We start from the raw sequence: 26,586 nt of genomic DNA on the forward strand, positions 1-26,586 counted from the left end.
CTTTATCAAAAGTAGATTCGTGCAATTAATTTTGTACATCCGTAAAGCTCAATATATTAGTGTCTTGATATGTAATCTCTTGCTGTATGAGTTAAATAATCTGTCTGAGAGGATTAATATTATTCTGTTATCATGGAAATCATACAAGGAAAAAAATACTTCATCTTTGTAAACCTGATTTCCATATACTTAATGTCCATGCGTTCAAGAATTTAATTCCTAGTATTTCAAAAAATCTGAAAATTCCTCAAGTTTGGTACTGTTGCTGTTTTGCTATTTATTAAAACCTCTAATGGGGGTTAAAACATCTGAAATGATCATTTTAAACAATGATTATGAATATATTTTCAGCTGAAAAACATGGAGTTCTGGAGAGGATGGTATATTTTTTAATGATGTCAATATTTTTACTGAAATATTTACACAAGAGAGTTAAATTATACCATATACCAAATTTTAATATTTTACTAAAACAATAGGGAACATTTAAGTGAAAATATCTTTATATAGCTATTATGAAATATTGCATTTAGCCAACATTTATACAATTTTATTATTTAGCCCAATGTCTGAATTTACAAAATAATACACTTCTATAATACATATTTGTTTTTATATGCAGCAATCATCCCCTACGGTTTCAGCACAGTGATTATGCAAAAGAACAAATCTCAGAAATTTACAAGTAACCTTAGAAGAAACTTAAAAGACATCAAATTCAAAACCTCTTGAAATCTGTATGCTGTACGGTTAATAATATAAAATAATAGTTATATAATAATGACTAACAACAGAAAACTTACCATTGCAAACCATCAGCATAAAACTTGAAAGAAGAACAGTATTTGAGTTGTTCTAATGACTTTTATGCACATTTAAGCTTATTTACACACACACACATTATTATTTTGTAAATTATGTTCTTTAATATCACCATTTACTTTTTTCATTTCTAATGATGTGCATTCTTATGTTATTTACAATGTGTTCAGGTTTATTTTGAATGCTGATTTAATTTATGAAGCTGCAAATGAATTGTTGTCCAGGTTAATCTGCCTGAAAATACAGATATAGTATTAAGGGTATTTTCTGTTATAATAAGGCTTATTCCTCTTTCTTTTGTCCTCTTTTTTTTTTTTTTTTTTTTTTTTTTTTTTTTTTTTTTTATCAACTGTCCTTCGATGAACTCAGCCAAAGATTTTTGATTTGTGCATCAACCTTGGTAAATCAGAAGTTGATTGTTATATATTTGATAACTATGTATTATGTACCAAATGAAAACAAATCTTTTTACCAAATAAAAAAAGTTTTAAACATAAGATAAGAAACCTTAGTTACCACTTTAGTTATTAGCAATACATTCACATCAGAGATAAGAAAAATCAAAGTTTTTTTAATAATTTTATATCATTACATTACAAAAGTTCGATAAATTAAAACTTGAAAATTATTAAAGTGACTAATATTGTTTCTTTATATTATGTATACATATTTTACTACTGTATTTCCTTGCATATTTTCCCTCTTAGCTTTTTAGCTCAAAGTTCTGAAAATTTTGAAAATATTCACACAATTTTCCCCTTCTTCTATCATACAAAATTCATCCCTCTGGAGCAGGGGTAGGCAACGTGGCGTTTCATTTGTTATGTTCTTATTGCAAGCACGTTCTTTGGAAATCGAATTACTTGCATAATTATCTTTCTTGATTTTCGAAAGTTTAGGCTAGGTTATTTAATTACGGCAAAGCCTCAAAGGCTATCTGCCTAAGGGGAGGGATGCCTTCGTGAAGGACTTTCTAAGGGAAACTGGCTCATACACGTTACACATGGGGAAAACACCCATGCAGCCAGCCCGCGATTTTCGAAAGGGAAAATACATAAGGAAATACTGTATCTTTAATATATTGTCTAAAAATCTTTCATAAACTAAGATATAAATCCCTATACTTTTATCTCAGTTGGGCATGATCACAATTTATGGTGCAATATTAGTAAAGATGTACTTATATACATAAATAGTAATACTTAATAATGGTGTATATATGCATAAATGTATTTTCACATTTATTTACTTGTAATAAAATAGAATAATTGACATATTACAATGGCATCAAAATTAAGTCTGCTGTGGCACCACTAAAATTGTTATATGTAAGTCACCACTAAAATTGTTATATTCAACACATATAAATATTAAATACCTAAAATTCTTTACCTCATTACATTTTCAATCCTTTTTTACATTAAGTGTAATTAATTTTTGGAAAACGGAGTAAACCCTTCTTATGCAACTGTTTTGAGTTTAAGGTGTGTTTATTCTTGCCAGATGTACTTGTATGTTAAACTGAATATGTTTCACGTCGTAGATTCATATTCAGAGATTTTGCTCACCTGCGACAACACAAAGTTATGTAGCCTGAAACTGACCTTTCCTCTCATCCATTTATTTTTAATTATCCGAGACTTAGAGAGAAATATGCTTAATATTAATCCTCATAGTCGCAGAATATTGCACTAGAAATGGTCCAAAGGCATTTCCATAACTTGCTTTTTTATTCCATTTCGCCAATTGCTGCTGAAAATGAGTCATTTTATTAGATTAGAGTCCCAGTGAATGGACTGCTTCAAGCGTATTTTCATGGTTTTTATCGCATGAACATAATAATGTACAAATTATTCTGATTATATCAAATAAATACAATTAAATACTTGTTTACAAAACTTAACTGTAACCTTAAAATGAAGTCTTTGTCTTTATCTGATAATCTGCTGATCAAGATTTGGCCTTGGTTTCACCTGATCAAACTTTGATGATATTAGAAATTAAGAGATTCATTGATGTACACCTTACACAAAAAAGAGGGGCAATTCTATATCTCCTGTTTTACTGGAACGACTGACAAAATTTAACTAGCACTTTTCATGTCTCGAAAGCTCGACTTGGGATATAAATTGGATCTATATATAGCATTTTTCTAACATAGCTATTTAAACACAAAATCAGACTTTTCTGAAATGGCATACCTATTCTTTTTCATATTTCAATTCTAAGACTCAAGTTATGTCCAAGTGCCAAGTTTCATAAAAATTGCAAGAGCAGTTTTAAAAAAATTAGCACTCAAAACTCTTCAATGTTAATTGAATATGGTATATATTTATTAATACCTCTTTTTTATTATTAAACTTAACATTCTTGCTTTCCTAGTTCAAAATTTAGGTTTAATCCACATAAAATTTGCAGCTATTTTCTGATTTTTCTTTAAATTTGCATTCGTTAATAATCTTTATAAATATTTTGAAATATCAGCCATAAAATTTTTGCCATCTTAAAAGTAGATGTATTTCTAGCCATGTCTGCAAAAAATTAGAATTTCTCATTCAAAATTTCTGAAGATAATGTGAATTTATACACTGGCATGTTCTGAAATTTGACATATTTGTTATTATGGTAAGCAATGAGAATGCCAGATGTGATTTACACACTTTGTTTAAAATTATTTGAAAGATTTTGATTATTGGACATTTCATGTGAAATTTCAGAAACACCACATTATTTGCTATGATACAAGATTTAATATATAGTGCACTGCATCAGAGTAAAATATTTTGGAAATGGTGTATTGTCCACAGGTTTGGTAGGTTTCTTTCATGTGGAGAAAATCAACTAGAAAAAATTTTAATTTTTACTTATTCTGTATTCATATTATATTTCATTTAAATATAACACTTTTATATTATTAACCAGTTTAAGTATTTACATTATATATATATATATTTAGTTTCATTTATATGCCTGCAATAATCTTCTTTGATAATATGTATATAATATTTTAAAAAATTAATTCATTTTTAAAATGTTAATGATCATTTTCTTATTGGACCAAAATGTTTGAAAAGAAATTCAATGAAATATCACATCAGTAAATGAATAAGAATTCTTCCATGCTTTTTACTGAGTTGTTTGGGGGAAAATTATTTAATTTACATTTTTCATAGAAAATATTTATTTTCCAATAAGTTAAACTGTTTTCAGTGAATTTATCTCCTTGGCAGCCCAAGAATGCATTACTGTGACTTTCTTCACTGTCAAAGAAGAAACCCTTTTTCTGAAAGAAATGCAAATCTGGACCAAAGGTTCTGAATTGGTCTGATGTTGGCAAAATCCCATTTCCATTATGTTGTAGTTTCATCAGATTTGGAATAAGTTTTTTTTACTGTTTCAACATATTTTCCTGGATTCACCAGTGATGGGAACAAGGGAGCCTCTGGCCCTCTGAACACTTCCCCCCCCCCCTCTTGGTTGTTTAAAAATCTGGTCTATGTACTTTGGTGAGACATCTTTTTAGATGTCTAACATATTATGAATACTAATCTTGGACAATAAAATAAGTCTCTGTTTTTGAAAGCCCAGATGTTTCTCTTCAAACAGCTTTACAGTTAAATTTGATAATTGTAGAAGTATGTCATGGAATCCATAAGCCAGTTATTTTTTTTTAATCAAAACCGAGAGAATTTTCCTTTTGTATATCATCTTCAAGAAATTTCTTTTGAAATTTTATCAAAATAATATATATCATGTGATAGTTTTATGCTTCTAAAATATTTTCTAATTCTTTTTACGGCAATGGTATCAATATTTTTACAAAGAATGTTAATAATCATACACTAATTTCACACATCTCAGCTATGAAAACCATAAATTGAAACATGCTTTCAGTGAAAATTTAAATAAAAATAACACAACCATTTGACACAATCATAATATGGCAACTAGAAACTCAAAACATCATGCAAAACAACTGCAATTATGAATCTTAAAAATTAGAAAGAAATTTTAAAACCAAACAGTGCTGTTTATGGGGAAAAAAATTGCTTGATTAATTTATACATTACTATAAGTAGGAGTCAGTTTTCTTTAATTTAATAAGTCCTTCACAATTTCAATCTCGTCAGCAGACAGTCCTCATATCCTTTTTGACTCACCTTGGAATCAGTCACTCTCGAGTGACACATAGTTACCTTCTAAAATCAAACTGAACATGTTTATTCAAACTGTAACACACTTCAATCAGTGTGTCGTTTTTAAATAGAATGTCCATAGTATTAACAGACTTTGGCTGAAATATTTTAGTGAATTCTTCATCACATAATTAGGAAAAACATCAATAACAATTTATTTCAGTATGCAAAAAATATTGGTTTTATAATTTGAATTGATTTGGTTTTAAACTAGATTATGGTATCTGGATACTATGAATTTTAATGCATTTCAGTTCAGTGATTTAATCTTGTTTCATATTTGACTCTATTCTTTAGATTTCATTCATTTGAGTATTAACCTGCATTCATTAGTATTTTATTTGTTTTTATAATTATGTTTTGGTTTTCATAAAGCAGAATATATCTGACTTGTGTTTGGCACATTATAACCATTCTTAAATTTTGCACCATAATTTTACCAACCAACCGCACGTGCTTTATTAAATTCAATTAAGCAAACCTGATTTAGCCTTCCTTGATTTCTGATTTAGCCCGTAATTTTTCTTCTTTCCACTGATAAAACAATATTCACAAAGATAACAATTTGCGTCAATGACTGAGTTAAAAATATCATTAAAAGAAATTTTTAGGTGGTTACTAAAGATGGCCAATAGTATTGCTTCCAAAATGCTGATACAAATGTATCATAAGGATATCGGATATTATTCTGAAGATGACTGTACTCTGGTATTTTAAACTATTCAGAAAATATATATCGAGTCTCTGAATTTTGATCTTGTTACACATATGTGAAGTTTTTTTTTTTTTAAACTGTCTCCTGCATACAATTTTACAAGCCCTCTTTATGTCACAATCCAACAGGAACCATTAGCTTTTCAAAAAGAATATCTTAACTTTTGCTTTAGAATTCTGACAACATGAAAAAGCATGCTGTCATATAGTAACTGACACCTTTACAGAAGATACCAGAAGTTCTATCTTATAAAGAAGACATTAAATCTTGAATTTTAAAGTGGTTTAAAAAAAAAGGTTGATTTTGCATTTAACTGTAATATACAGTTCTTAGAATGCAAAGTTTATGCATACATATATTTGAAAATTATCTGCATTTTGATTTTATAAATCTATTACATATACACTTATAAGCTCTAATTATTATTTAACCCTTGAATCAGCATCTTTATATTTATTTTCAACTTCTGCAGTCACAATAACAATGAATACTTGCACATTTGTAATCAAGTCACAAAGTTGTAAATAAAAGTTAAATGATCAAAACATAAACAAATGAACTATATCTGGTAGATTACATAATCTATTACATTTTGTACTCTAAAAACATATTTTTTTTATTTGATTAATTTCAATACCACTACATGTGTCACGTCCTGGTGAAAATTTTTGCTTTCTCAAAAGGAAAAATTCTGCATACTGCACGACTGCGTAACAAGCCAATGGGTACTGGCCCATAAGTCCTGGAGTCTGTAGAATTATGTCTGTTATCCCCTTCTAACCACACGTGACCCTGAGGTACAACTTGAGTAACAAATCCTCTATGAACTTTATCACCAGGGATAGCTTTTACACGCTTGCAAATGAAAAGTTTTGGGTTGGAAGGTGATCGCGAAACAATTATATCTCCCCTGTTGATATTTTTCCTTATTATGGATATATGTTCTGTCAACACTATGTCATTGGAAAATAAAGTAGGTTCCATGGATGGTCCTTGACAGATGACAAAGTCGCCAAGAAATTCTAAAGTACAATACACAACACAACCAAAATATCCTAAATAGCCACCAGTAATTAAACTCTTGGTAAAAAATTTCTGTAGAGAAAGTTTTGTTAGAAGCATAGCCTAGAAATTAAAGAAAACATATATTGTAGTCATACATCATAATATTAAAAAAGAAAAAAAAGAGTACTTATTGGTTAATTGGTATCAAAAATACCATTCATAACTTTAACCTATTCTAGATTCTTCTACGAAGATGAGATTTTTATTTATTTTGCTTTCCTTTGCCTATTAATGTTCTCTTTTTAAAGGGGGTTGGCTTGCTTTTTTTTTTTTTTTTTTTTTTCCATTTTAAGTCAACGTAAATTCAGAGACTGGCATCCACAAACAAGCAGTGGAACGCAAGTCAGAATAAGCAAAATACAGGAATATGTGACAAAAGCACAGATCATCCATCACTTGTCTTCTTGGTTATCCGAGTTCACACTGGTGGTAGACACAAGTTAACACACAATAACAATCTGTTTGATGCCACTTTAAATGTGATTATCAAAAAATACCTATTGCAAATCATAAAGACATTTCAACGCCAATAGATTGTTCAAAGTATATTAGGGAATACCAGATAACCAACAAGTACAAAATCCAACTTGGCATAAATATACAGCAAGCGACACTTAACGTGATTGAGAATATTACTCAGATATTGTAACTGATTTGCCAAAGTCTCACATGTTTGTACATATACAAAAAGTTGAAAAATATATTGCATGATCTAACGATTATAGAATAGTTTTTTAAGTGAAATTCCCAAATAAGGTCAAAATAATAAAAATTGCAAATGACAGAGAATTATCGCCAAATTTTGGCAACGTAATCGCCAAATTAAGTTGCCAAACAACTTGGTTTTGATTTCAATCAATCATTTAAAAATTAAACAAGCAAAAAAATAGGAATAAATTTTAAATAACTCTATTGATTTTGAGAACGATTAGACACAAACCTTTCTTCTTCAGGAACAAAAAAACTCAGCAGAATTCTTCCTTTTCACTTAGGGGGAAAAATTTGCAGAAAACATCTATGATAAACTAAGGTTTCTTTTTTTGCTTAATTTAAAATTTTAGATTGGCATGGTCTCTGTCAGAGAGCAATGCTTTTCCAATATTATGATTAAGGGTACAGCATTGATCAAATAATTTTCAGAAACTTTATGAACAGTTTGTAAATGAATTTTTGCATTAAAGGCATTATGAACAATTTACAAACAATTGTTCAGATTTGTAATTTTCAAGTATATATTTTTTCATCATTTAATGCTATTAAAATAGCCAAAAACGATCACATTAACGGTGCCTACTGTATTCACGATTCATTTACAAATTTTTAAAACTATATTTTCTCAAAAGTAAAGATAATACACTTATGTAATTTTGGATATCAAATTTTTCACTTGGTCTCAATTAAGCTTACAAAAATAACTAGCGGTAATTAAATAATTACTAATAGTAGCATTGTAATTAATAACAAAATATTTCTAATAAATATCATCTGCTCATAAGAGAGGTTTGGCCACCTTTCATATGGTAATTACACACTAACAGATCCAGATTCAAACCCTGCTTAATCACTAGCTCTGTTCTAGAGATATTTTCAAAGTATCAGTTGTGACTTACAAGAAAGGGGGAAATGCTTAATAATACAGCAAAAGCTACTAATGACACAAGAAAAATTCTTTTTTAGTGTGAAAATGCTATGCTTTTATGGATGGCATTTACAAAATATGAATTCTGACATTTCAAAAGACACTTATTAGTATTGTTACATATTTTTGTATTTAGTTTGCTATTTTTAGCAGGACTGTAATTAAATTTGTTTCATTTCCCCGTGCAACGCAGCACGGGTTTTAAGACATGAGTTTTAAGAGAAAGCTACATCGAAAAAGTAAATATAAAATTGCATGTGCATTTAATAAATAGATACCTCGTACAGTCAAAAGTCTTTAATCCAGATGTCCATAATCCGGAATGATCTATAATCCGGACCTCAAAGCTACAAACTTTCAGCGCATGCGTAAAAGCATAATGCGTTTCGCATGCGCATATTTGTTTAGTGTATGTGCATTAATACCTTTACGCATGCACAGATGTGTTTATGAATGCACATAATATGTTTACGCATGTGAGTTTAATGTATAATGGATGGTATAAGCTAAAATTATCTAATTATCTATTTCAGTTAATGTTGCAGATTGCGTTGTTCCTTAATCTTTGAACTGGATCTAGCTCATTATTTTTTGCAGACCGTTAGAGCAATTTTATAAAAGTAAGCTTGAACTTTCGATTATGTCAAAAAGAATTTCCGATTCTGGAGCTGCCAAAGGATCTACAAAGCGAAAGCATGTTTCGATGTCCATCAAACAAAAAGTGGAATAGCTGCAAAAAATGGATAAAGGCATATCCTTTGCTTCTCTAACCATTCCGAAATCTGTTTATCAATTTCACGCTGCTCTGCGGGGTGGGACGTCGCGGCACACAATGAACTGGAAGTTGATCTGTCAGCACTATCCTTATCTTCAGGGCAGATGTTTTTATTTTATTTGGCTTATTCCTTACTAAATGTAGTATTTCATCTCGATGTACTCCATCTTTGATATGATTTAAATCAAATTCCTCGTTATTATAAATATCACGAATACACATCAAATAGTTTTCTAGTTCCAATTTTCTAATTTCGACTATGCGTAATGTATGCTTTACACATGCACGCGTTGAAAGAAATGTTTAATAAAGTAAACAAATAAATATTAAGCTTTTTTTTTTAATTTTTATACCCTTTAGATCATAATTGCTCTTTATTTCATAAATTATGGTTTCATATTTTTAATTTTATAATTTCTGCATGCCATTTTACCAGATTTAAATTGAAGACCTATAATACGGAAAAAACAATAATCCGAAATCGACGAAGTCTCGACGAGTCCAGATTAAAGACTTTTGACTGTAATTGCTTTTGCTTTCCGGAAACCTTGAGAAAATAGAAATTACCAGAAGCTTCTCGTGACTCATTAAAAAACTTATAAAAGCCGGAGAAAAACATCTCAGTTCAGTTGTTTTAGTGAGCTGTTGTTGTTTACTTGCCTGCTGTAAATTTTGAGATCGGATTAGCTTTCTCTGCACTTTGGATTGCATTCTATTTAACATTTAAGTAGTTAAAAATATAACTACTGTGTGATATTGTACGAATATTGTTGAGGGAAAATTTCAGCATTTTGTTTTATTTTCAATAAGAATAAGTTTTATTAACTTTTGATCAGACTTGTGCATTTAAATAAATCTATTACGAACCTGTACACATGCAACAGTATTTATTGATATGTTTTGAATTTTTAAAGCCTGAAAGAGGAAGAAAATTAGGTACTATTCGGTTTTGAGGGCCGTAAAAAATCACCAAACTATTGTTGATGCCAGTGCTGTCAAAAATAATTGTGGCAACCCTAATGCAAGAAAGGAAGTATAATAGGAAATAACTATCTAAGATTGATGTTTTAATTTAGATGAAAGATTAATTTCATATAATATTTTTTTATTATTATAATTTATATAAACAGGGTAAACATGACTGAATGAAGGATAAGAGTAAACAACTATTTCAGATCATTATTATAATTTATATAAAAATTGCTAAACATAACTGAATGGATGCCTGCATCACTATTTCGTTACCAAGTTATCACTAAAGCATAATTTCATCTCATTGGTTGTTCAAACATAATTTTCTATAATGAATTATGCCTTTTCTTTGAAAAAATTCTCGGTAAAGTGCAGAATTGCCTATTTATTTGTTTGCCGCTTTTTACAAGTGTAAAAACAATTTGATTTTTGTCAATTTTCTTTTACTTTTTAAGTGAAAATAGGTTGATGTGTACATAGAGAAAGTCAAAAGTGTTCGCAGTGCCATTTTTGTGCAATTCTGGGATTTTTTTTTTTTTTTTTTAAGTGAAAATAGGCCGATGTGTACATGGATACCGAGTATGTGCAATTCTTAAAAATGCATCAAGCAGTGGGGCATTCTGCACTTTACCCAAAATTCTATTGCAGACTTTTCGTCATGGGCAATTCCCAAATTGCTAAATTCATAGGATATCAAAAAAGGATTTAAAAATTAAACTAGTATTTCAATGGCGTTGTGATGACTTCGTGGTTTAATAAGGCACCATTTAGCAAGACGAAAGAAACATTTATTAAATATATAATTCAAAGCATAATATAATAGTTACTCAGAGCAGTACGTCGCTCCTACCGCATAGTACAATCTACTACCTTCCTCTTCCGAGGCTAACATGCAACTCTTAATAAATACATTAACCCTTCTCGAAGAAGAGCTACCTGCGCCAAGCATGCTCTGTTGATCACCAAACAGTCGCCAGATATCACACCCCCGTCGTAAGATTGTTGTTGATATTATTTACAAATCAATCAGCAATCTGGAAACTAAAATCTAGCAACTGTTTGCGATCAACGTGAAAAAGAAAAAAAAAACTACGTATACTTTTATACGTTCTCTCCTAATTTTCAAATCTCAATTACTATAGACATACCTCAATTTACTACATAAACATAGATAACACATTTTTATATATAAACATAGATAAATCATTTTTAACTTCACTTGTTCCGAACCTTATTATTATTGTAACAATTTATCAATTCTTAATTCAAAGAAACCAAGTTGATATTTTCTTTTATAAACATGTTAAAATATACCCTAGTATTATTCCAATGATGACAGTAAAATTATTAAGTTTCTTATATATATATAAAATTATATTCTTAACATGCCTTTTAATTAATGATGCTGCAGCATGATTTAAATCCTTGGGAGACAAATATCTAAATTTACCACTTACCTCGAATATTTGTTATCCAATAATTTCTCTATCTATTTCAAATTACATAAACATCTTATTTGCACAAAATTGTAAAATGATTATGAAAAGCAAAGAAAACTATCTAATTATTAACTATACAAAATGTTCGTGAAGATGAACAGTAAATTAATGTTCAAAGTTCACAAGTGGGAAGTCTGGATAATGCATCCGCGTTTGACAGTTTTTTTCCAGGGCAATGTTCTATTTCGAGATTATATTTCTGCAAAGCTATGGCCCATCGTTGTAATTTGGACGATTGCGGAGCATTTCTCACTATAAAGGCTAGAGGATTATGATCAGTCACAATTTTCACCGATGAACCGAATATCCAAGGTTCAAACTTCTTCAATGCCCATACTATAGCATAAGCTTCACGCTCTATAGTCGGCCAGCTCTGTTGAGGTTTCGATAATTTCTTGCTCACGTAGCAGATGGGAAATTGCTTCTCTCCCCTTTGCTGTGACAAACATGCACCTCCGATTTGGGATGCATCAGAATGAATGACAAACGGATCCTGCAGTGTTGGGGTGATCAGCTCCGTTGACATCGCTAATCGTTCCTTCAGTTGTTGAAATGTTGACTCATGAATTTCTTTCCATTCGAGTATTTCCGGTTGTTTATTTTTCGTGAGTTCTGTGAGTGGGTAGGCGATCTCTGCATACCCTGGGATATAATCGCGATAATAATTACATAGTCCTAACAGACTTTTAAGATCTCTTTTCGTTTTCGGCGTTTCCAGCTTCTTGATTGCCTCTATTTTCTCGGGATCTGGTTGATGTTTTCCTGATCCAATGATGTGTCCTAAATATTTAATTTGAGGTTTTGCAAACGAACATTTCTTCGAATTGATAGTAAATCCAAGTGACTCTAGTTTGGTAAAAACTTTATCCAGATGTCGGAGATGAGTGTCGAAATCCGTGGAAAATATAGCTATGTCATCAATATAGGCTCTTGAAAATTGTTGAAATTCTTTCAGCGCGTTATTCATTACTCTCTGAAAAGTTGCTGCTGCGTTCCTTAATCCAAAGGGTAGCACTTTAAACTGATATTGACCTCGATGAGTTTTGAACGATGTGTACTCTTTACTTTGTTCCTCCATGGGAATTGCCCAATATCCTTTCAGCAAATCTAAAGTTGTTATGACATTGGCTCTTCCTATACTGTACATTAAATCAATGGCATTTTGCATAGGAAAGTCATCTGGCTTCGTCACTGCATTCAAAGCTCGATAATCTAAGCACAATCTGATATCTCCATTTTTTTTGCTTACACAAACTACTGGATGAGCTATTTCTGCATTACTTTCTTCTATTAGTCCCGATTTCAATAATTCTTCTACTTCTTCATCGACCTTGGGTTTCAATGCTTCAGGAATCCTATAAATGTAAGGTTTCTTCCTCTCCATATTGGGTATTAATCTAATTTTATGAGCTTCAACTTTAGCTATTTTCAGCTTTCCGGTGAATAGTGCTCGGTGTTTGTTGATAAGAGCTATCAATTTTCTTCTCTGCTGCGGATTCAAATTTTCTAAATTCAGATTTGCATCTATTTTAAAATCTTCCAGGGGGGTCGAGAGATCTTTTCCTGGTAAAGTTATAATTTCTCCAAATTCTTCTTCATTTTCAAATATCACTCCAACTGCATTGACACTAGCTTAGAATTTTCTAATTTTATTTGCATGAACATGTTTGATCTTTCCATCAGGTAGTTTTACTTTATAGGAATGAGGTGGGCAATGATTCACGATTTCTCCTGGACCAGTCCATCGTGCATAGAGTTTGTTATCTGAATCTGGTATGAGTAAATAAACTTGTTCTCCGATTTTGAAATTTTTTGGTATTGATCTCCGATTAAAGTACTCAGCATATTTTTGTTGTTTATCACTTGCAATTAAATTGGCTTGTTCGGCTGCTTGTTCTAACCTTATTTTTAAAAGTTGTAAGTAATCCACTGCCGATTCACTTAGATTAGGTGGTATAGGTATTTCTCCTGACCATGAAGACTTCAGTACTGCTAAAGGACCTCTTGGTTGTCTTCCATACATCAGCTGAAATGGTGAGACACCCGTGGTGCAGTTTGGTACTTCTCTGTATGCAAAGAGCAGGTATGGGATGTGCTTATCCCAATTCGAAGGATCAGTCCTGATGACATGATGTAACATTTGCTTGAAGGACTTGTTCCATCTTTCTACTAATCCATTTGAAGCACTGTAAGCAGGTGTAGAGAACCTAGGGTGAGAACCTAGTCTTTTCTGGAATTCTTTAGTTAATTTTGAAACGAAGTTACTTCCGTTGTCACTAGCTTTTGTATTAGGGATTCCTGTTCTCATGAAAATCTCCAAAAGCGCGTCGCAAGTGGCTTTTGCTGTCAAGCTTCTCAGTGGAATGGCTTCTGGCCATCGGGAATGTTGATCTACCAGACATAACACATATTTATGTTTCCTACCAGAGGGAGGTTCAATAGGTCCAATAATGTCGATGTTAACTGTTTCGAAAGGTAATCCTGGCCTTCTGACCGGTGTGATGGGAATCTTGTCAGATCGCTTTTCTGGACTTTTCAACTGACAATCTTTGCACGTTTTACAAAAGGTTTCAACATCTTGTGCTAATCCAGGCCAATAAAATGAATATCGTATTCGCTCCTTTGTTTTTCTTATCCCAAGATGTGCACCGAAAATGGAACTATTGTGCTAATTCCAACACTTGTGCTCTTCTACTAAGTGGAAGCACTAACTGAAAAACATTCTGTCATATTTTTTCTTGGTGATGTAAAAGATGATCAATAAATAAATAATTTCCTTTTTTTTCTATTGCTAGCTTCCATGCTTCTCTCAGCGAGGGACAGTTAACTTGCTCTTCGCGTAGGCGTTCAGCAGACGATAAGTCTGTGTTTACATAAACACTCGCCTTCTTCCCTTCCTCCTCTTCGTTTTTCTCCTCCATAAGCATTAGCGGGGGGAATCGACGCTGTCGTTTGACTGTGCATTGGCGAATAAAGTTTGTAAGTTTTCGCTTCCATAATTATTTCTTTCTGCGTTTGGTTCTTCTGCCGCAGGATTAATCAACAGTTCGTATATTTCTGGAGTTATTAGGCAAGGCACATTTAGCTTATCAGTCACTGCAATTAATGTATCCACAAAATTAAATATATTGCTTCCATGATCTTTATGGTAAATAGGTACACGGCAAACTTTTGCTTCAATTGGTTGTCCGAAAGCAGGTGTTAGCAATATTTTACCTCCTTCTCTCTCCTCTAAATTTGGAATGAGCGATGAATGTACGATCGTTATCTGCGTTCCAGAGTCTACGATAGCTTCGATTTTCTCAGAGCTAATAAAAATATCTACTTTTTGCAGTGGTTGAACGATGCGTTCTGCGAATTCAGATCTTAGATGGGATGAGTCTACTTTAGCTACGATGGCTTCTTCTTTTGATGTTCTGTTTGAATTTTTTTGAGTTTTGGAATCATCCTTTCCCTTCTTATTTACTGCAGTTTCGTTCTTTCTTCTTTTGTCTGGACAATCTCTCGCGATGTGTTGATAATTTCCACAAATATAACATTCTTTTCTTCTCGCGTGAGATCTTTCGTGTTTTGGATATTCTTTTCTCATGGGTGGTGGAATATATTTGTCGTGTGCACATGTTGTATCCAGGAATCTCGGTGATCGCTTAATTCCATTTCGAACTTCGTCGAAAGATTTTCCTTTGGCCGTGAAATAAATATCACATTCTGTAGTTAATTCTTGAGGCTTCAGCCATTTATTTCCTTGGCGTATTGCGACGTGTGCAGCTGTTTCTTCATCTAATGCTTGGAATAATTTATCGGAAATAATTAACTCCTTGAGTGTTTCGAAATCCTTTACTTCTCTTGACTTGCAGTAATAGTCCCATGTAGCTGTTAGTCTTGAAGCGAACTGGATATGCGTTTCGCCGGAATAACGTTTAGTTTTTCTGAAGTTTTCTAAACAGGTTTGAGGAGTAGGTTGATATTCCTTCAGAACAAGAGTTTTCACTTTTCGTAATTTTGCAGATCTTCCTCCTTTATATAAACAAGAAACAAGAACATTTGAAGCTTTTTCTCCAATTAATTTCAATAATATTTCTGATTTGTATTCTTCAGGAACCTTCTTGTGCTTAAATGCTCTTTCGATAGAATCGAAAAATATATTCCATTCTTCTGCTCTCTTCGGTACTGGTATAGTCAGTGTTTCTTTGATCAGCTTGTCCAGGGAAATTTCGGTTTCTCGTTCTGTGTTTTGGATTAAAGGTGTTGGACTTCTACTTCCTTCATTTTGAGTTGCTCGAATCTTCGCTAGTTCTATTTCGTGTTCTCTTTCTGTTCTTATTCTTTCTTCTTCCATTTGCATTCTTTCCATTTCTTCTTTTCTTTTTCTATTCTCCACTGTAGTAATCAGAATTTCTTTCACGAAATCAGCATCTTCGATGTATTCCTTGCTATTCTGGAGTTTGTGTTTCAGTTCTACCAGCTTCAAATCTGGGGATGCTTCTTCGCCAATTTCCAATAGAACTGTTACTAAATCCTCTTTCTTTGCGTTTTTGAACATTTTCTTCTATTTTCCTTTAGAATCAAGCCTTTCAAACTCTCGATTAAATAATTCTCACGTTTTTACTCTCTTTGCAAATGAACACTTCTTTCGTTAGTTAGGCTTAACTTTACGCCTCTTCCGTTTTCAACGGTCTAAGCTTCTAACCTCTCTGGTTTTCTCGAAAGAGAGCGTGTTGTGATGACTTCGTGGTTTAATAAGGCACCATTTAGCAAGACGAAACAAACATTTATTAAATATATAATTCAAAGCATAATATAATAGTTACTCAGAGCAGTACGTCGCTCCTACCGCATAGTACAATCTACTACCTTCCTCTTCCGAGGCTAACATGCAACTCTTAATAAATACATTAACCCTTCTCGAAGAAGAGCTACCTGCGCCAAGCATGCTCTGTTGATCGCCAAACAGTCGCCAGATATCACAGGCGTCTTAAGAAATATAGAACTATCTAAACTTACGCAATCTGAAATCAACGTGTACGCTAGATTTGGCATTTTTGCGCATACATTTTCGATGCAATTCTTTTATGGTCCTCAAAACGGAATAGTACCGAAAATTATCGTTGATATTAGAAATGTCATATTAGCAAAGTATTTGCATAATTTTTTTGCAAATGTATTATGTTATGCTACAAAAGTCATTTCTCATCCACATGGGAAATGCTAATGATCAAGAAGCATGGACTATCCAATCTACACTGCAAACAGAAAAACTTAACTGTTTAAAATCTAGCCTATATAACCAACAGACATTCTTATCCTCTTTTAATAATGAAACTGACAGTGCCATTGAAACCAATTCTTTTCACATCCTGGAATACAACTCATGCTAAATGTTTATATGGAGAAGGAGAATTTATTAAGTAAAATTTGGAAGAAGTAGTTAACTTTTTAGATCCAAACAATGCAAAACTGCACAGATCGATATAACAGATTCTTATCTCTTGTCATACTCTCATTGTGTTATGGAAATTAGTAAACTTGTTACAATCTCAAAAATGATTTGAGGAACTGTGTAGCATTAAGTTTGGCATTGGATGAATCAACAGATATCCAGGATGTTCTTCAATTAGCAATTTCTATTTGTTATGTTTCATCACAAATGATTATGAAAGATAAAAAGTGTTAGATTTAGTAGCACTTAAAAAGGAATCTACTCGCTATATCAATAAAGAGAATTCACTTGACACAGTGTTGAATAATTTTGGCATGCTGCTTAATAAACTTGTACGTGTTGCAACTTCTGGAGCACCAGCAATGAGTAGAAAAAATAAAGGTCTCATTGGTCTTTTTAAAAGTGACCCTAAAATTCCTTTTCACTGCATAAATCACCATGAACACCTTGTAGCAAAGTAAAATATGATGGTATTAATATATGATGAATATATTAATATATATGAGATAAATATGATCATATGAATATATGATGATGTGGACTGTTTTAAATATTGTGAATTACATTCGAAGAAACTAAAAAAAAAAATCACTGCCAATTCAAAAATTTTCTTGGAGATATGAGCAATGCAGAGCTTCTACTTTCTGCTGCATTATAAGGTGACTATAAACTTATAAAGTTTTAAATCTTGTTGAACTACTTAATTCTGTCACTGTATTTCTAAAGAAAAAGGAAAAGCGGCTGATCTTTGGAATATGGTAACTGGTAGTTTGGCGACATTTTGGAGGCGATAAAGGTTACTACCTAGGACTTTGGTAATAATGTGAGAAATACTCAGTTCCGATTACGCATTATTTTGTGTGAGGGAAATGAGAGGTCATGAGATATGTCATGTGACATTAATGAACAAATTACAGTTCTTTAATCGGAAAAGGGGGGAAATCTGGAAATTTTGTATTTAGCTTTTTTCTGTGTTGTGTGAAACACTGTTGGTTAATTTTTGGATCCCATGGCCCTAACTAAAGTGAATTCAAAATGGGTATTTAGTGGGATTGAAAGGGGTAGTAATAAGTGTTTTTTTAAGGTTGTGCGAGATAGAAGTAAAGAAGTTTTATTAAGTTATTTATTTTACCTGGTACCTTGCTGTGAACTATAAGTATGATTTTAAAGATCCTGAAACAGGCGCACATACGCTTCCTTTTTATTTAGCGGAGAAAATAAGAAAAGTTTATCGGCCACGTAATCAAGATTCTGAAGAAGATTAGGTAAGTCAGTATTTTTAGTTATTTGAGGATATTATTTTTATGCATTGTTCTAAATGTAAGGAGTAAATAAAGTAATATGGTATTACTGAAAAATTGTTATTAGCAAAGATTTAGTTTAAAGTAATTAGGATTGTAAGCTAATTTTTATTAATTTAATGTATGTGCTTATTAATATTTTAAGTAGTGTTTTTGAATTTAATTATATTTTAATTAAATGATAGTTATTTTGTGAAATATATGTCTGTAGGAATTTGGTATACATTTCAGTGGAAGTAAACGTGCATGGAAATAATTTAAATACTTGACACTAAGTATTTGTAATGCTTGCGGTATGAATTCGTTGGTGACGTTTATAATATAATAGATGATTTAGAGGTAAAAGTTTTTGGCTATTTTATTTATTTTATATGTGGAAATGTTCATATTTGGAAAGGGTATATACTTTTTCACGATCAGGTAACTTCATGTATGTTCTTTTTACCGGGTTTAAAGATTCAGAAAATTGTCATGTATTTTTGTGAAATTTTTCTAATTTATGAGAAAAAAGCAGTGTACATGGATATAGTGAAGAGTGTGCGCAATGCCATTTTTGTGCAATTCTGGGATGTTTTTTTAAGTAAAAATAAGTCGACGTGTACTTGGTTTAGTGATATTTTAATTAAATGATAGTTATTTTGTGAATTTTATGTTTGTAGGAATTTGGTATACGTTTCAGTTGAAGTAAACGTGCATGGAAATAATTTAAATATTTGACACCAAGTATTTATAACCATTTGTAATGTTTGCGGTATGAATTTGTTGGTGACGTTTATAATACAACAGATAATTTAGAGGTAAAAGTTTTTGGATATTTTATTTATTTTATACGTGGAAATGTTCATCCTTGGAAAGGGTATATACTTTTTCGCAGTCAGGTAATTTCATATATGTGCTTTTTACCGAGTTTAAAGATTCACAGAATTTCTTTGCATTTTCGTGCATATTTTTGTAATTTATGAGAAAATAGCAGTGTAGATGGATAAAGTTAAGAGTGTGTGCAATGCCATTTTTGTGCAATTCTGGAATGTTTTTTTAAGTAAAAATAAGTCGACGTGTAAATGGTTTATGTGTATGTGCTATTCTGAAAAACGTGCAAGGAGTTTGCGATTGTGCACTTTTTCTCCCAATTTTGCAGTTAATATTTGTCATGATTAATCAGTTTTGTTACATAGAATTTCTAGCATAATTCGGCTAGTAGATTGTTGGAAAAAGTGTTTAGTAAATAAAAAGAAAAGAAACGTCTTTACTTCATGAAGACAAAATGGCAGCGAAAAAAAAATAGAGGGTTGCTGTAGCAGAGTTGATCGCCAAAAAATCGCCAAGTTACCATAATCCAAAGATCAACCGGAAAAGCCATTTCACAACTGGAAGATCACAACTGGTTACAAGATTTAATGTTTGTAACTGATACAATGAAACACATACAGTCTTAACTGAGCATTACAAGAAAAAGGGAAAATGATATCTGATCTCTCTCAGATTATATTCAGCTTTCAGACTAAACTTCATATTTTTCAGAATGACCTTAAAATTAAATCCTTCAACTATTTTGCTCATCTAAAAAAAAGATCTTTTTAATTTAAAGAAGAAAACCTTAATGAATACCAAGAAAAGTCGGAACGATTGCTAACAGATTTTAAAACTTGGTTTGAAGACTTGTCAAATTTCTGATATAATACTTACCAAGAAAGCAGCTGGTGAAATGGAATTGGCAGAAATGCAAGAAAATTAATCATTACAAATGCATCATAACTCTTTTTCTCCAATGGAGTTTTGGAAACTTGAGCCTGAATCAAAGTATCCTTGCTTGAAAGTACCGTATTTGCTGGCGTATAAGAAGCACTTTTCTCCTTTGAAAATAGGTCTGAAAAACGAGATTTATTTTATACGTCAATACTCAATTTATTCAGATTTACATGATTTTTTTTTTCTTGTTTCCTAGCGGAGCTTCCTTGTGAAAAGGTTGGAGCTTCATGGGATGTGGTGAAAACAAAGACAGTGGTTAAATCATTTAAGTGTGGCATTAGTAATGCACTAAATGGTACAAAGGACTTTTTTTTTTTTTTTTTTTTGTATGAGGACTCGGATGTTGATTTAGAAGAGGTTTCAAATGACTCTTCATTTAGCTCTGGAGATGAGTGTCTGGATTTTGATGAAGAAGATTAAAAGGTGTTCTTTTCCCAGATAGAATGGGTATTTTCATAAAGTATTAGTTTATATTTGTATTACTTTATTTTTAAAATAAGGGGGATGCGTCTTATACGCCTGCAAATATGGTAATTTCCATTTTTGAAACCACATATTCCTGTGAAACTTTTTATTCAACTGTGAAATTCATAAAAATCAAAACAACATCTACAGCTGACACATCAGCACCTTGCAGAGCTGATGCATACTACCTTAACAAATTACACACCAGATTTCAAAGTAAATGCATGCAAATTCACAAATGCAATAATTAATATTTATTTATTTTTATTTACTAATATATTTATTTTCTTTATATTGATGTGCGATATGCATTATACAATATGTTTAAAAATTTCAGTCATAATTGGTGCCTTGAAAATCTAGTTGTGGTTCTTGATGTTTGCCAATTCTAGTATGCGACTCTCATTGATGTACTGTTTGGACACCCCTGCCATATAATATTGTATTTCCATTTTTCTCCCTCTAAAATATTAGTTTTTTTAACTTTCCATCAAGTAAAAAATAAGCGGTAGTTTCTTCGCAATATTATTCAGTCTTTCATTTTTTTCACAAAAATGTTAACCTATTTAACTAACCATTAAATGAAAAAGAAGTGATTTTTTCCTTCAAAAGTATGGAATTCTGTATATTGGATGAAAGAGCAAATATGGCTGCTAGTTTCTTGAGAGGTAAAGTATTTGGAGATACAAGTGAAAAAAAGGCTTCATGCCCTTGCTTCCAAGATACCTTTTCTTACAGCTTTGCATTTCATATACTTTTGCGCTAAAGAACTGACTTCCGTTAGATTGTGCAGCAGACAATTAAATATGGGTAGAAATCAGAAAGTACCACTATTAAATTCTGTAATACAGCAGTTGATAAATTACAGCCTTTACCTAGAAATATTACTGTTATTTTTTCCCCATACATTGCAGATTTTAATTTTTTTACGGTTGCCATAGTGTTTTCTAGTTTTCACCAAATTAATTTTAAATGCTGCCAAACCACTTGTAGTGGTCTTTTTAAGAAGGATGTATGTATAGCCCTCCTAAGTTTCGCCTGATAGAAAATATTATCATGTACATGTCCTGGTAAAGTATATTCATTAAACATGCCATAATAGTGCGAAATAGCTAACTTCCAGAGTACTGCCATTCGATGAAACATTTTTCACTTATGTTTGAAATTAGAATTGTACTGTTTAATAGAGATCGTTACTTAAAAATAATAAGTACATTCCTTAATAATTTAATTCTTCATCTTTTAATAACGCATTTGATATAATTTAAAATACATACAATTCATACTTTTGGACATTTGCAGCAATATTGTTGCTAATACAGATGTTCCTAATCCTACATAGTATGCATTCTGGAACAGACCCTTTTAGTTTTAAAAACAAACTGTTCTGCACTTTTGCATACAAAACTGGCAGGAATAATGAACATTTTTATGAAACAATGTATCAGCCAATTACAAATTTGCTAAGGAATATTGCCTTCATAGAAAAAGAGGGAAAAATAAGATATTTTTCTAATGCACCAGCATTCAAAATTTTATACTTAAATGGAAGTATTATCATTATGTTAAAATACAAAAACTTTGCAAAATAACATAGCAATGAATATAAGCTAATGGTTTTACTTCTTTCGTTTGGCTCCTTTTTTTTTTCGGCGGGGGGGGGGGGGCTCATTTCAAAAAACTTTAGCAACTGTAAATTACGGATGAATTCGCCCACAGTTAACATGTAGATCAAATGAATTTTTTAAAAGTTATTTACAATAATTTTACTGAAATCTAACGTTGAAACAGAAAGGAAGAAGTATAAAAATATTAAGAAAATATACATGTGCAAGTATATAATAACTGGATCGCATTTTAACACCTTTTCTCATAAAATTCATTTTCATCAGCATCAAAAGGTGTTTAACTCACACGTTAAAATTTAGAGGACCTATTAATATTTGTATTTTTAGCATAAATTCATTACATATGTTTACGCTTAACATAAAAACTACAAGTAAACTTGAAATAAATATAATCTTTTCATATGATAGCATTTCAAAATAAAAGTAGCGTCGAAATAACTAACCTTAACATGTGATGTCAATACCCGCAAGAACATATATTGACCTACAGACAACCAACATCGAAACTTAATGAAATTTGAATAGAATTTTTATAATGAATATTTTATATTTCTGGCATAAAATTATGTGTACGAAGATATTACTAAACACGGGGAAAACAATACCACCTGATACAGACAGACAGAAAAAGTAGACAGATGTCTTGTTTTGCACCCGCTAAGTCTTTCTGCACGGATGGGCGAAAAATCAAGCATAGGTGCGAAGGAAAGGTATACAGAAAAGGGGACAATTTCGTATATGAGGAGAGTAAAAAGGAACTTCGTACATTTTGTATGAGTTCAAAAGGCCAGACAGAAAAGATGGGACAAAGTAAAATTTAAAATAAATGGCCCAAAAATAATAGAGGGAAAAAAAAAAGGACCTATAGAAAGAAAAGGAAAAGAAGTAGAAAATATCCTAAAATACGATTGTATCCATGAGTGTAGTTAAGGAGTTCATCTGCAAAAATTAGTGTCTTTAAGAAGCAAACTTTAGCTAAGTTTAAAAAAAAAAAAAAAAAAAGGAATGAATTCCTACATGGTAATGTGTATGCCCTTATCTTGAGAAATAACTAGAAAAGACATATATCATCACAGAGATGTACATAATATTTTAACTAAAGTAACATTAAATATTACCGTTCCCGAAAAATTCATGTATATTTCAGAAAAACAGTAATTGACAAAATTATAAATCCATCATACACAGTGTGAGAGCATTTCAGCAAAAATAAATTATACAGTTTATTTTTCTTAAATATTAGTTAAATATAAAATTAATTTATTAATTTAACCGTTGAAATTTATTATAGTACAAGTTTAACAAATTCCGTCACTGTATTTTTATTTGCTCATAATTCTAAGTTTGAGACCTGAAAAAAAAAAAAGTCGGGAAACTTTGTTGCAAAAATCACAATCTATACTCAGCGATGATCAAGAGATCCCCATTTTTTCCTCACAAGAAATTCCTAAACACGAAAAGGGGGGGCCTCCGAAGGGTGTGAGTTGCTGATAAGAACGGACTACTGATAAGGAATGTGGCGTCTCTACGGAATAGTTACGAAGAAAAGAACCACATGACCTGCTACTATTACCAATTATTGTATAATGCTAGAATCTTATGAAAAATAATAAATAAAGAAATTTAATGACACTCTAGTGATAGAGAACAGAATGTTACTTATCTGAATATTCCGTGTCAGGGCCTCTTTTGGATTTCTCGTGTTCATAGTGAACAGCCAAAAAAACACCTGAAGTTTCGAAGAAGCGAAGTTTCCTTTTTCAATTTGATGAAGGAGACATTGCATAGGAAAGGTGCATTTAACTACTTTAGAGAGTTGAGAAGATTTTTGAAACATTTAAAAAATTTCGGAGCTATTTTTAGACACTGCCTCCAGCTTTCGTGATCGCAGCGCCAGACCAATTTTTTCACCACCTGATACAAATAGACAGACAGACAGACAAAGTAGACAGATGTCTTGTTTTGCACCCGCTAAGTCTTTCTGCACCGATGGGCGAAAAATCAAGCATAGGTGCGAAGGAAAGGTATATAGAAAGAGGGGCAATTTCGTATTTGAGGAGAGTAAAAAGGAACTTCGTACATTTTGTATGAGTTCAAAAGGCCAGACAGAAAAGATGGGACAAAGTAAAATTTAAAATAAATGGCCCAAAAATAATAGAGGAAAAAAAAAAGGACCTATAGAAAGAAAAGGAAAAGAAGTAGAAAATATCCTAAAATACGATTGTGTCCATGAGTGTAGTTAAAAGGAGAAGAAACTGTCTTTATTTACAATAAATAATGTCTCACAGGTGTGTTTGTGTAGTGAGTGTGTTTGGTAATGGAGAATAGATGGGTTACTGGGGAAAAAACAAATATTGACGGTGTTAAAATGCTTCGTATCAAGGTATTTAGCATGGAATATAAAGTAATATGTACGCTTGCATTCTGAGATATCAACAAAGGTCATCAAACAAAAGTATATATTAATTTAACCAAAGGAACTTTTGCTACTTTCATTCTCAACATTTTCATACATTTTTCAAAAAGCAGCAGCAGACTAACAACATAGAACCATATACACTACAAGACCACAACCGCATACACCCAAATAAATAAATAAATAAATAAAATAATATATATATATATATATATTTATGTGTGTAAATTACTGAGTATATGTATTAAAAACACAAATTAAACAGTATTTATTAATTTAACTATCATAATTTATTACAAGATTAATTATTTTACTATCATAATTTATTACTAGTTAAATAATGTTAATATAACACAATGAGGCACACTGTTATTTATATAAGCTCATAGTTCTAAAAATTCATTTAAGGCGGTGAAGAATAAACCATCCCTTACATATGGACATTTAACAGATAGCAAAGAATAGTATGAGAAAAAATCGGTGAGGTATAATATAATTTAAAGGCGAAACTATATTCAAGCGATCTAGAAAGAAAAGAGAATCCAGAAGATCCGAGAGGGAAATAGCGCGATGCCCAAATTTTCCCTCTCTCGAGATTCCTTAAGAACTTTGTAAGTGTTGACAGACGTGAACTGATAACGCTGGCGTCTGTTTCGAGTTGATACACAAAGGAAGCCACAAGCAATGGCAATTTCAAGTATTTTTTAATGCTTTAAACTGATGAAAAATTAAGATTTATTGATTTAAAGGCACTTATTTATAGAAATTTGATTTAGTTTAGATGAAAGAAAAGTACTTATCTTAAAATTCCAGGCTTTTGGAGTATATCCTTACATTGTCCGCTGTTTTATTCTCGTCAACATCGGAGCCGGAATTCATTGGAATGATATAGGTTTTATAGGGGAAAAATAAACATTTTTCAAAGAAATTTAATTGATAATCACCAAGAGGAAAGGAAAAATTTTCACTTTTTTACGGAGCGCTGCGATCGTGCTGCCGCTTGCCTCGGTGGTCACACAGACAGACAGACAGACAAAGTAGACAGATGTCTTTTGTTGCACCCGCTAAGTCTTTCTGCACCGATGGGCGAAAAATCAAGCATAGGTGCGAAGGAAAGGTATATAGAAAGGGGGGCAATTTCGTATTTCAGAGGAGAGTGAAAAGGAACTTCGTATATTTTATACGAGTTCGAAAGGCCAGGAAGAAAAGATCGGACAAAATAAAGTAAAAAATAAATGGCCCAAAAGTAATGAAGAGGAAAAAAAATTTATTTATAATTAAAAAAAAAAGGGCCTATAGAAAGAAAAGGAAAGGAAGTAAGGGAATTTTGTTTAAAAAAAAAAAAAACACACAATTGTGTTCATGAGTGTAGTCAAAGTTGTTATCATTTACATTAAATACAGTCTTCCAGGTGTGTGTAATGAGTGTGTTTTGTAAAGCTGAATAGAGGTAAAGATGGGGAAATTTAATAATAAAATAATAAATTTTGGGGGTCCAGTCACATAACAGTGTAAGTCAAGTTTAGAAGCTAACTTTTGCTATAACAGGGAAACTAAAATTTAAAATTTTTTAAATTTAAACTTTTATTTTTTTACATGGAAACCAATACTAGCCTCTACCTTGAGACACAGTAACAGAAGACACATAAGATCAAGATACATATAATATCATGCAAAGTTATACATTAAACTAAGTAACATCATCTATTGCGGTTTCCAACATATTTATATATTCAGAAAACACCATCAGATAAAATCATAAATCCAAAACAAGGCGAGAACATATCAGCAAAAATAAATAAGTAAATAAATTACGGAGTTTTTTTATTATTATTGTTAATTAATTTTTTTAAAAAAATAAGCATTTTATTTATTTATTAAGTTAATGGTCATAATTTATTATAT

General features: G+C 31.5%; 1 protein-coding gene across 1 annotated transcript; it reads right to left on the reverse strand.

The window, feature by feature from the left end:
• Window positions 1–1,113: 1,113 nt before the first annotated feature.
• LOC118179715 (mitochondrial inner membrane protease subunit 1) lies at window positions 1,114–22,913 on the reverse strand. Its single transcript, XM_035348879.2, has 2 exons — window positions 22,710–22,913; window positions 1,114–6,858 (listed from the first exon to the last, which is right to left on the reverse strand). Exons 1-2 carry the CDS (start codon window positions 22,740–22,742, stop codon window positions 6,382–6,384), a joined length of 510 nt encoding a protein of 169 aa, XP_035204770.1. The 5' UTR covers window positions 22,743–22,913; the 3' UTR covers window positions 1,114–6,381.
• Window positions 22,914–26,586: the final 3,673 nt, after the last annotated feature.

The sequence above is a fragment of the Stegodyphus dumicola genome, chromosome 1, assembly GCF_044657685.1.
Source record: "Stegodyphus dumicola isolate Sdum_Otavi_A_Nest chromosome 1, ASM4465768v1".
NCBI classification, from domain to species: Eukaryota; Metazoa; Arthropoda; class Arachnida; order Araneae; family Eresidae; genus Stegodyphus; species Stegodyphus dumicola.